The sequence below is a fragment of a genome, unplaced genomic scaffold (assembly GCF_019419815.1).
Source record: "Pyrus x bretschneideri cultivar Hongxiangsu unplaced genomic scaffold, Pyrus_bretschneideri_v1 Contig6, whole genome shotgun sequence".
Lineage (NCBI taxonomy): Eukaryota > Viridiplantae > Streptophyta > Magnoliopsida > Rosales > Rosaceae > Pyrus > Pyrus x bretschneideri.
In genome coordinates this window covers 5,723,938-5,736,158 of record NW_025999798.1, presented here as the reverse complement: position 1 = coordinate 5,736,158, position 12,221 = coordinate 5,723,938, and the positions used below count along the sequence as shown (strand labels likewise).

The 12,221-nt window shown below is 39.7% G+C and overlaps 2 protein-coding genes across 3 annotated transcripts; both read right to left on the bottom strand.

The window, feature by feature from the left end:
- Positions 1 to 3,173: 3,173 nt before the first annotated feature.
- LOC103944746 (U-box domain-containing protein 43) lies at positions 3,174 to 7,898 on the bottom strand. 2 transcript variants are annotated; one of them, XM_009355219.3, is made up of 4 exons: positions 7,629 to 7,898; positions 5,740 to 7,068; positions 5,353 to 5,650; positions 3,174 to 5,262 (listed from the first exon to the last, which is right to left on the bottom strand). In XM_009355219.3, exons 2-4 carry the CDS (start codon positions 6,961 to 6,963, stop codon positions 3,692 to 3,694), a joined length of 3,093 nt encoding a protein of 1,030 aa, XP_009353494.2. In that variant the 5' UTR covers positions 6,964 to 7,068; positions 7,629 to 7,898; the 3' UTR covers positions 3,174 to 3,691. The 2 variants fall into 2 exon arrangements, with proteins under 2 accessions (XP_009353494.2, XP_048427811.1); XM_048571854.1 differs by having other exon boundaries at positions 5,740 to 7,022.
- A 1,949-nt stretch (positions 7,899 to 9,847) lies between these two features.
- On the bottom strand, positions 9,848 to 11,389 carry LOC103944747 (ethylene-responsive transcription factor LEP-like). The gene has a single exon (XM_009355220.2). It carries the CDS (start codon positions 11,269 to 11,271, stop codon positions 10,432 to 10,434), a length of 840 nt encoding a protein of 279 aa, XP_009353495.2. The 5' UTR covers positions 11,272 to 11,389; the 3' UTR covers positions 9,848 to 10,431.
- Between the last annotated feature and the right edge of the window lie 832 nt (positions 11,390 to 12,221).

Here is a 12,221-nt window from a genome sequence, read left to right as displayed (position 1 = left end):
CAGATGCCTTGTGGCATTCTAGGTTAGGACATCCTTCGTTTTCAATTTTACAACAGTTAGTTTCTGCAAATAAATTGACAATTAAAGGCTTGTTTTCTAGAAGATTTTGTCAATTTTGTACTTTAGGTAAAAGTCATAAATTGCCATTTTCTTTATCTTCATCCATGTCTTCTTCACCTTTAGAATTAATTCATTATGATGTTTTGTCCTCACCTTCTTTCTCAGTTGCTGGTTTTAAGTATTCCATGATTTTTGTGGACGATTTCTCTCGTTATACTTGGTTTTATCCCCTACACTTAAAGTCTAATGTTTTCTCCACTTTTGTTACTTTTAAAAACTTGGTTGAAAATATGTTTAGTGTTAATATTAAGGCTTTTCAAACGGATGGTGGCGGTGAATTTGTTAATCATGGTTTTCGAAATTTTTTGAATGACCATGGAATTTTACATCGCCTCACTTACCCTCATCATCCTGAACAAAATGGCTTGGCCGAACGTAAACATCGACATTTAGTTGAAATTGGTTTTACTCTCTTAGCTCAATCTGGTCTACCCATTCCCTATTGGACCAAATCCTTTCACACTGCTAATTACATAATTAATCGTTTGCCCACTCGCCTTTTACACAATATTTCTCCGTATGAAAAATTGTTTCAAAAACCTCCTCAATATAATTTTTTCAAAGTTTTTGGTTGTGCATGCTTTCCTTATTTGCATCCGTATAATACTACTAAATTACAATTTCATTCAAAACGTTGTGTTTTCCTGGGTTATTCTTTGAATCATCTTGGTTATCGCTACTTGGATCCCTCTACTGGGACGTGTTTTTCTTTCTCACCATGTGGTGTTTGATAAGAATAGTTTTCCATATAAAGACTCCATTAGTTACATCGCCTTCCTCGACTCCCTTGTCTATGGATCCCGTTATTGCCATTGGCACATCGCCTCATCCTCCTGCTACCACCACCCCCATCCAGCAGGCCCCTTCCCCTAACACTTTCAGCCATTTATCCTACACCACAACCACCTACCCAACGTCGTCTTCAAGTCTACACTCACAGATCTCCACACCCCAAATATTCCCACCAACTTCCGCAACCACATCCACCATCAACCTCCACATTACCACATGCATCTACCTTTACCATACCTCCTACTTCTTCCCTAGATCCAGTCCATATTGTTCCCTCTGCCTTACCCTCGACTGTACCCCCTACTTCTTCACCTGCACCGGTCCCTGTAGCAATGCCACCAGTTATACCCACACCGCCAGTTTAATCTACTCCTGAGGCAAAATGACTTGTCCCATTCCATGATCACTCAAAGAAAAATTGGTATTCGCAAACCTAACCCCAAATATGCTTGTGTTACTACTTTTGCTAACGACTTGGTTGAGCCCACATGTTTTAGTCAGGCTAAAAAACATTTCGAGGGACACAAGCAATGGCAGACGAGTTCAATGCATTACAACGAAACGGCACTTGGACTTTGGTCTCGTTTCACCACACTATGAACATTCTCCTGAACAAATGGGTCTATAAAATCAAGTGGCGCTCTGATGGTTCAATTGAACGTTACAAAGCACGATTAGTGGCTAATGGGTTTCATCAACAAGAAGGTTTAGACTATGTGAGACATTTAGTCCCATTGTCAATCATGCGACTATTCGGTTAATTCTCTCTATTGTTATTCACTACAATTGGCCTTTTTGTCAACTCAATGTTCAAAATGCCTTTCTTCATGGCTCTTTGACTGAGGAAGTCTATATGCGGCAACCATCAGGTTTGTTGATCTTCAACGTCCTACTCATGTGTGCAAATTGCAGCGGTCCTTATACGGTCTTAAACAAGCTCATTGTGCTTGGTTCCAATATTTTTCTCAACACTTGGAAAATTTGGGTTTTGTCTCCTCTCATGCCTACTCTTTCTTATTTACTTTTTTTTCTATGGTTCGTGGTTATTTACTTGTTAATATATATGGATAACATTCTTATTACTGGCAATAGCACGGCTCATATCGCCCATTTAATTCATCAGTTGGGCACCCTATTTTCCATGAAGGATTTTGTACCTCTCAATTATTTCTTAGGGATGTAAGTTCATCGCACTACCACAGGTCTTCATCTTACACAAACCAAGTATATCACTAATCTCCTCAAACGTACCATCATGCTGGAATGCAAGCCTATTTCAACCCTAAGCAATTAGTGGTCGCCACCTCAGTCTATCGGATGCCAAACCATTGTCTAATATCACTGAGTTTCGTAGTGTTGTGGGGGCCTTGCAGTACCTCTACTTCACTCGTCCTGATATTACCTTTGCTGTTAACTAGGTTTGCCACTTTATGCATAAGCCCACTACGGTCCATTGGGTTGCAGTCAAGCGTATCCTCAGTTATCTTAAAGCTACTCCAAATCATGGCATTGTCTACCACCTAAGTTCTCTCCAACTCACTACCTATGCTGATGCGGACTATGCTGGTGATCTTGATGATCGTCATTCCACTGGTGGTTATTGTATTTTCCTTTACGACAACTTCATCTCCTAGAGCTCCATGAAGCAACGTGGTGTTTTGCGCTCCAGTACTGAAGCGAAACATCGTCAACTTGCCTACACAGTCATTGTTCTCTCTTGGTATTACACGTTGTTCCGTGAGCTTCATCTTCCTCTTGCTCATCCACGCATTTGGTGCGACAACATTAGTGCCATTTATGTCGCATCTAATCCAGTCTATCAACAATTCATGGGGCATGTCGAAGTCAACTACCATTATGTTCGTGAGAAAGTAACTCGCAACGAGATCATTGTTGGCTATGTCTCTTCTGTGGATCAGTTGGTAGATCTTCTTACCAAAGGTGTCTTTGCCACTCGATTTACTTTCTTGCTATCCAAACTACCAGTTCGTGACCTCCCTGTCAATTTGCGAGGGAATGATAAACCAGTCTCTTCTATGGTTCATGCAACAGGTTCCATCTCCACTAAGAACAATGAGATTCAATCCAACTCTGACCAGGACATTCATTCCTATTCCCATATGGACACACGAGCAGCAGCTTACTCCAAGGTTGATCAGTAGTTCTTTTCCTATACTGATTGTAATTATGTTTTCTGTATCCTACTAAACGAGATAAGTTGAGATTCATACATCTTTCACATTAGAGGTGAGATGGAGCCATGACAGGGGAAAAAGTGACAAAGTGTATATCTATCATCTAGTAACCTGAACAGAGCATGTCACATATATTTCTTTCACAACGCATGTGTTGTGGTGCAATTACAAAAATGGTAAATGGAACACATCTACAAATATTATGCATCAGGTATCTGCTCCTAATTAAGGTCCCATTTGGTGACTCGGATTGAATTTGATTGGATATCTCACTAAATTCAAGGGATGTTGAAGGAAGAAGTAAAGGTCAACTTCCAAGCTTTTTCGAAGATAATGGTGGAAGATGAACTAGTCTGGAAAATAACTAATCCTCTTAACTTCCAAACTTTGTCGAAGTTAATGGTGGAAGATGGACTAGTCTGGAATATAACTTATCCTGAGTTTCCTTGATGACTAATCCATCTTCCACTTTTAGTCTCGACAAAATCTGGAAGTTGGCATCTGATCTTTCTTCAACGTACCTTGAATGTAGCGAGTTAACAAATCCAATCCATTCCTAAGCACCAAATGTGCCTCAAACACTTTTAGAAGTATGAGGATTGATCGGGGATGATTCCCATCTGCCTAAGTACCAAAGCTGCTTTTTTCTTTAGTTCATCGTCCTGGAGAAGTTGGACAAGGATATTCTCAAACCTCTTCTTTAACGTCTCAGCGATAGTTGTATGCTCCAGGATCTTCTGAAACAGGTCTAAGGCTTTGGTTTTTGCAGATGAAGATCCTTTGTCCAAGAGTTGCAGAATGGCAACCACACCCTGGTTGTCCACAATGGCAGCAGTTGCATCTGTTAGTGTGCTGTGGTCAATTAGCAATGTTTCAAGTGCCGTCAGAGCTGCCTCTGCCACACCAGACTCCGTCTCACTCAAAGTGCGCACAAGCGGGCTCACAGCATTTGCCTTAACCAGGCAGAAGGTATCTCTTGGTGAACAAGCAGCACCATGAACAGGACAGGAGTTTTCATTCTCTGATGATGCCGAAAAGCACAACATAATGGAAACATTCTTCATCAAATCAAAGAGGGGCACAGGGTGCTTGGTTTGCTTGATGGTTTCATTGGAGACTGACAGGCTGGCAGACTGGGAAAGTTGGGCAAGTGCAATGGCTGTTCTCTGCTTAGCTAGTGAGCTGCCACGGGTTAGAACACGAACTAGTGATGGGTACACTTCAAGCCTGCCCAATTGTTTCTGAAGTTCGGGCTTGTTGGGTTCTGTGTAGCGCAAAAGGGCTGCTAGAGCATTCTCCAGTAGAGATGTGCCTTGGTTGGATTGTGCTCTGTTCCCCCAATTTTCCTCATCCATGCTGCAAATTACCTCATGAATGGCTTTTAGCACTTCTGATTTTCGGAGTATCTCATCAATACTACTATCGTCCCTGGGAAGCTGGCTGATAATTCCTGCCGCAGTTGACCTTTCTTCAATATCCGGTGAATTAATGAAGATCATTGACAGGGTGTTAATGGCAGTTTCTTTTGCAGGAGATGGTGGAAGGGGAACCCCATCTGGATGACCCTTGGATATGCAATATATAAGTTTCATTGCCCATCTTCTCACTGCAGGCGCAGGATGATCGCTATAAAGGGAAGAGAAAAGGTGAGCAGTTGCCTCCTGTTCAGATCGTATTATATCTCGAGCTATCTCTGATTTATAGCTTAGTTCAACCAGTAGGTGCAAGAATTGAATCCTGGTTTGATCTTCAGAGCTGGTTACAAGCTGCAATAGTACACAGACATTGTACTTCGATTGCAGCTCCTCCAAGCCCTGATATTTTAGTTGTTCAAATTGTTGACTCGCTCCAATCATGTTAGCAAGAATCTCAGCTGCTTCTTGTTTCAAGTGTGGATCAGACTTGTTAAATGAGATGAGACCAAGCAAATGTGGTATAGTGGCAGGGTCTTTAAGAAGTCGTTTTACGATCCTGGGATATGCTACGAGTTTCTTGATGGATTTAAGGCAAGCTGATTTGCATGCCGGAGAGCTTGAAGACAGCATCTGAACCAAATTCTGTATAAATTGCGGCTCCTTTAAGTCTTCAACACTATTCTCCTTGAGTTGCATATTCGTCAAGGCTGCAGCCATCAATGTTCTGGTCTCCTGTGGTGCTGCGAAAAGAGGCCAAGGGAATATGATTACATTGTGTAACAGTCGAAAGGTATGGCATTTACCTTCGTTATCAGGCATATCATTTTTACCTTCATTGAAGCGAGCAACGAAAGGTTGAAGGTGTCCTGCTTCAGCCATCTTGACAACAAAATGTGTGTTCAAGGAGAGGTTCTGCAATACCTTATGAGATTTCTGTGACACTTCAGTGTTATCTTTATGGAGTAAAGAAACGAGAAGAGGAATGCAATCTTTTGCATTTCCTATTTTCTCCCCAAGGGTTTCCTTTGCTGACAACTCCAACAAGACTGCAACGGCATCATGTTTGCTTCCACCTTTGTAGATATGCTTCACAATTCTCCGAATGCCCCCTGCTTTGACAATGGTTTCCTGAAGGCAAGCAACAACACTTACATCCAGAATAAGACTACAAAAGTTGAAATGTAATTGGGCTAAGCAAGCCATTTGTTTTCTTTTACCTTTTGTTCATCGTTGTGTTTAGCTAAATAGTAGAGACATTTTAATGCTGCCACAGCATTTACCCCTTCATCTTTTAAGATTACCACCAGCTTTGTTGCAAGTCCTTCCTCTGCAGCTTTGGTTACATATCTTGGCATTTTTAAAAGAAATTGCATGTCCTCTAAAGCCGTGTCCTGTCTCGAGTGGTCAATGGATTTTAGTCCATGAACTGCAGCTTGGAATTTCAGGTCCTGGTCTCTTTGATTCCATTCTTCTATAGAGTTTCGAAGCAAAAGGTTAGGCGTGAGCTCTAGAGATGAAAGTTCCTGTCTGCAGGTGGGGCAGTTCTTCTCTCCACGTCGAAAGTGTTCCTGAATTGCCTTCCTCTCAAAGCTGTGACCGCAAATAATTGCTACGGGGTCTGTCATCATCTTGTTGCAAAGTTCGCATATGAACGAACCAATTGGGTACTGCTGGTGGTAAGTAGAGGTTCCCTCGTCATCTGGTCTAGTAACAACTTCTGTAGTGTAGAGGAAGTCAATCAGTTGCGATAGCTGAAGTGCCTCTGCCTGCTTCTTTTGCGCTTCCATCTCTTCTTTCTCTTGCTTCAAAAGTTGCAGCTCATTTTGTACCAAGGATGCATTCGCCCTAGCACCAAGGGCATCTGCAATCTTCTCCAAAAGCTTTTGAGCATTCTCCCTATTTGTAGCATTTTGTGACATCGAATTCTCCATCTCTGAAGCAATTGATTCTGTTGCAGCTGCTGACCTGAACTCCATTGATTCCAGATTGTTGATGATCTGGTTAGTCATCGAATTCAAGTGCAGCGCGATATCAAGATTGACCAGCTGAAATGAGGAGATGGTATTAGCAATATCTTTGGCTACATCCTGCATCTGCAAGAGCATTGAGTGGGATTTAAGCAAGAGACGTAGGCGGCTTCCACATTTGTAATCCTTGATTATCTTGCTTGCTTTTTTCAACTGACGGTTCAATGTGGTCAGTTTAGCCTTTGTGGACTCCAAACCCAGCGCATTTTCAACCTTCCGGGCATTCAACTTGTCGAGGAGAATATTTAGCTCAGATATACTCCTGGAGAACTCCAGAAAGCTGTCCTTTTCAAACAACAGATCCTTCGTTTCGTTGACAAGCCCTGTGGCTTGAATTGCAACCTTATTCCATAATTCCTGCAGCACTGCCACTCCTACATCCTCGATTCCGATATTGAAATCCATTGTATTCATTTTTAGTTGCTGGTAACATTAAGATGGATGTTCCAAGTTTCACTAGTTTCCTATGATGTCTGTCAATTTCATCAAAAATCCACTCAACTCCATTAGCATCCGGACCTGAAATCCTCCAAACAGCAAACAATTTGAAATTAAGAATTCTGAGACTAAATCTCAGTACCATTATTTGTTCTTTCATAGTCTGTCTTTGCTCAAGCATGATGTTTCTTTCATATCTCAATTGCTAATATGATCACTTTTTTTCAGTATGTTGTCGATATCTGATTTTCCATGTCATGAATTGAGATAGATTTGTGATCATTTTGGCCAATTTTTCGTTATAACAAAACAAACGATATTCTAACCAATATGGCTACGCCTACATCTGCACTCAACTACGATGCTAAAGCAGAAATGCAGTGCATTGTAATTTGCAAAGCAACTCTAAGATCAATCATGGCTGTTGGGCAAGACCCAAAATCTACCTAAACTCGGTTAAAAACCAGACTCACAAGAATCAAACTCTTCTGACAAACTATGTACATGTTACTACAAGCAAAAGATAAAATTAACAAATTATGTCTTGAAAGTAATTATCATCTAGCATTTATTTGAAATTAAACTTGATAAACCAAAGGAAACGAAATTAAAAGAAAAGAAGTTGCAAGTGAGTTCCTGACCTGTAGGGAAAGGAAGATGGAAGGTACAAGCTTCGAACTCTTAAGTTGCAGCATCCATGGAGGAGTTGAGTCAAGGAGCTGAGGCTTTTGCAGGAAGTTAGGAAGAAGAAGATTGAAAGTGCATAGGTGGGAAGGTCAAGCTGAAAGATATCTACAAAGTCCTCGTACCGTTCTTTTAGTACGTGGTCGGTATGTGTGGTAAAGGTTCCCGGTTGAACTTTTCTCACGCTGCTCACTGACTGAGAAAGCTCACACAGGACAGGAGAGCTAACTTTATTTTATTTTATAATTTGGTTTTAGTGTTGAGGTCTGAGGTCAAATCTTGCTGTAAGACATAATATTAACGAGAATGATTTTTATGGTACGAATACAATCGTATTCTCTTACGTCACAAGAGTTCTTTTACGCAAGGCACAACGCACCAATTAAAATCTGAAAAGCTTATCGTGACAAAAAAATTATTATTTTTAAATAAGCATTTACATTACATCAACATTGTCAAGAAAACAATAAAATCCACACAAAGCGAGGAGGAAAAGATACAAACTAAACTATCACCAAAATCAAACATTATCTCGAGCTGTTTGACCAAAAAAGTCTTGTCAAGAAAGCAATACAATTCACACAAGCAAGGAGGAAAAGATACAAACCATCACCAAAACCAAATTTCATCTCGGGAGTGTGATAAAAAAAATCAATCTCAAGACAAGATCTCATACAAAAGTACTGTTTTAAAATTCTCTGCATTAGATGGTTAACTACTGTCTCGATTAATTCTTAAGAGTTTGAAATTAAGAAATGACACTTATACTTGCTTAGGCGCCCACCTGACCTGCCTAGGCAGCCTACTCCTAGGTCGCAAGTCTCACTTAGACATAAAGTAGATAATTTTCATTTTGTTTTTTGTTCTAATATTCTATAATCTATATGTCATTCTACTTTGTAACTCATGTATTTAAGTGGAATTATGTATTTTTTTAAGTATAAGCATACATTTATTGAAACGATATCTAATAAATTTACTTAAATCCACTTAGACGTTAGGGCCTAAACCAACTGCTCAACTGATCCCTAACGTCTTTTAAAATCTTGCACAAAAGATAATTTAAACTCCAAACAAACCATAAGCCTAAATCACGATAACTACAATCACCACCTGAAACAAATTCGCTGTTTAAACTCACTTCATCCAAACATATAAAAGAATCATTCTATTATCTACGTTATTTATTTGTAAGAGATAAATTACTAATTTAATGTAAGGAACCGAGTATTTTAGCGATGAAAACGCAGCATAGGGTAAAAAGCATATGGGTTCAATGCAAAACCGAAAGCCAATAAGAAGTTAATTAAACAGTGATCAAAATATATAAGAATACGTGAAAGCGTGTGTATTATAAAACTAAATAATGAAAAGTGAAAACCGAAGACCGAAGACCGAAGACTTTAGACGGAGTCACATTAAATGGTGGCCGCTGACTAGACATTCCAACCGTGTTTGCGTCTCTTCCGTGGCAAAAAAATAAAGACCGACATGTTTCACAATCCGAATTCGTCATCGATTTCCTTTTGCGTGATAAACTGGCCGGCTTGGCCATATCATAGGAGATCAATGACATTAGTTTAGATATAGAAATAATTTTAAAGCTGGATTATGTTATGAACTTGTCAAATTACTAGTTATAGCTTCTTCTTGGTTTTTTTTTTTTTTTTTTTTTCCTTCGGGAAATTGGCACAAAGCAATCAATTTCCAAATCTCAGTTATTGAAAATTATTTGATTTCAGTATGCCCTTCATATTTGATTGTTATATCATCAATCTTTAATTACTATGTTGTCGGTATAATTTTGATTTCTTCAACAATTGAGATTTAATTTATGATTAGTTTATTCAATTTCTCATAATTTTTCCTTCAAAAATTACATTTATTGGTTTTTTCATACAGGTGAAGGCAGGTGATTCAAATAAAGGGCTTCGAGTATGGTGCATAGACAAATGTTCTTAACTGTCAAGTTAGAAGCTTCTTGTTTCTATTACCTGCCAAACTAGCCCGTTCCTCGGTGGTTTCCCATATTTTGGACTGCTTGTATTTACCTTTGGGAAAATATTGGCTAAGCCACATGACTTTTTTTGGGAGTTCAAATCTTCAGACATCTGCACCAAAAAGACTCTGGCCTCTCTGTGCCCAATTTATTTGAATGACACGTGTTTTTTTTTCATATATTTTATCTTTTTATTTTTATTTTTTTAATTGAGGAAATAAGTTGATGAGTTAACATTATTAAGTGGGGTTCAAATGAATAGTCAAATGTCAACAAATAAGATAGATCACAGAGAAGCCATAGAAGATTTGAACTCGTTTTTCTAGTGTTAAACGTCTTATGCACGCTTAACTGTGCCATACAAGGGAGGTGGTCTTGTGTGTGTGATCGGCCACTTATATACTGCCTTCTTCCTACATAGTGGGATCAGGGCAAGCTACAGTTTGAGAAGAGAAAAAACAAATTATTCCGTTTTGTTTGTGTGGCTGCACGGTCACATGCTCCGTCCGTCTGTCGTGCACCAAAATTTCTCCATACAAAAAAATAACTCACCAGGCTAACTAAACCAAGCCAAACCATTAGAACATTTACACTCTCGAAGAAGCTCAAATTCTTGCAATATAAAGAGCATAGCCATTACAATTTCATCAAGGCACCCTTACTTTTGGCCCATCACAAAACAAAACAAGTTGATAAAAAAAAGAAAAAATAAAATAAAAGGAAAACCACACTTGAAGATCAGATGGATTGACTAAACCAAGTCAGTAGAAATAGGCAGAGGATGAACCCAAATCAAACCCATCAATACCCGCATCCGAGACAGGTGGCATGCTCCCAAACAATGGGCTGTGCTGCACATACTCGTTCGAGTCAAAGCCCACATAGGACCCACTCACCATTGAGTCCAGCCCATTTTTCGTCGTGGGCTCAGAAAACCCGTAAAAGCCCGACTCATTCCAAACTCCGTCCGAGCTCATAATGCCTTCAGGCCCATAACAAGTGGAGGAGGAGACACAAGGAGGCAAAGGTGGTAGCTCATGAGTGTGAGATTGAGACTGATACCCGGATTCATCAGCAACAACGCCGGGAGTGGGCCCATAAGACCCGCTTCCGAACTCTGTTGATGAACCCCCAGAGACTGTGTAGGCATCAAATGGGTCCTGATGAGTGAAGAAGGGCTGCTGGGTGTGTGTTTGAGACTGGGAGTGGGTTTCGGGAAGTGGGGTAGTGAAGAACGCTGACATGTCGCGTTGCGATTCGTCGGGTGAGATAATAGAGGTGACAGACGAGCCATGTGGCATGTCTGAATAGACAAAGTTGGTTCGAGCCTTGGAACCGCGCATGGAGCGAGCGGCTCGGTCGTAGGCCAAGGCGGCCTCCTCCGCCGTATCGAAGGTTCCGAGCCAATGCCTCTCTTTGGTCGAAGGGTCTCGTATCTCAGCCGCATATCTGCCCCACGGCCTTCTCCTCACTCCAAGAAACCTAGTCTCCTGCTGGGTTTGTGGTTGTTGGGTTTGTTGCTGTTGTTGCTTTCTTTTGGTTTTTGATGAAGATGATGGTGAGTTGTTTGATTTAGAAGGTGAGGCTGTGAAGAAGTCCATGGATTTTGATTGAAAAACAAAACAAAAATGAAAAAAGCGTTTCTATAAATTTCTCTGTGAGATAATGCTTTGGATAGAGATTGTCAGTGATGACTACTAGAATTTTTAGAGAAGGGAATGATTGTAGGCTTCTTGGGTTTTCGTCCGTTGCATGTTGGGGTGTTTAAATAAGGGAGATTATTATGTAATTAATTAATTAATATTAATAATATAGTAATGTTGTATTATAGTGATTTGACGTAACTGGAACACCGCCGCGTGATTTGGTAGTTTCGCTTAAATTATAACAGATAATACTAGGAAGACTAAATTTTTTAAACCAAATGATATGTCCTTAATAAAAAAACAAGCACGTTAATCGACATTTAATTAATAATTCACTCATCTATAACCACATTACTCAATTCTAACATATGTTTATTTTATCAAATACGCTAAAAGTGAAACGTATTAAACAAGTCGTCCTCCTATGTTATAATACGCAAAATAATAACTCTACGTAACAATGTTTTCTTTAAACACAAAAATTTCTCCTTATATTAACAGAGTTGCCCATAAACCAAATAAGTTGTCAAATGATGAGCAATTCTCACACTCACGCATGCTAATCATCATCAGAAATTTTGGGTCCATCTTTTTCATGACTGACATCATGTAATTTCTGCCACAAAACACATCATCCATGGCTGAGGCCCGAGGGCACCCTGGAGAGTGTTGTTCTCTGTGCTGCTGACAGCAACTTCATGAATCCGTTGCTAATTTATTTGTTGAAATCTAGTTTATTTAAACAAAACCCTAATTAAATCACCGTGGAACCTTTGCAATATATGCCTTAGATTTCCGATTGATTGAATAAGTACTTAATAATACATTTTCTATCTTGTTTATTTGGCATGCATGATTAGCAACTTATGGCCATTATTATCCTTGTGTGCTGATTCATGTAACTT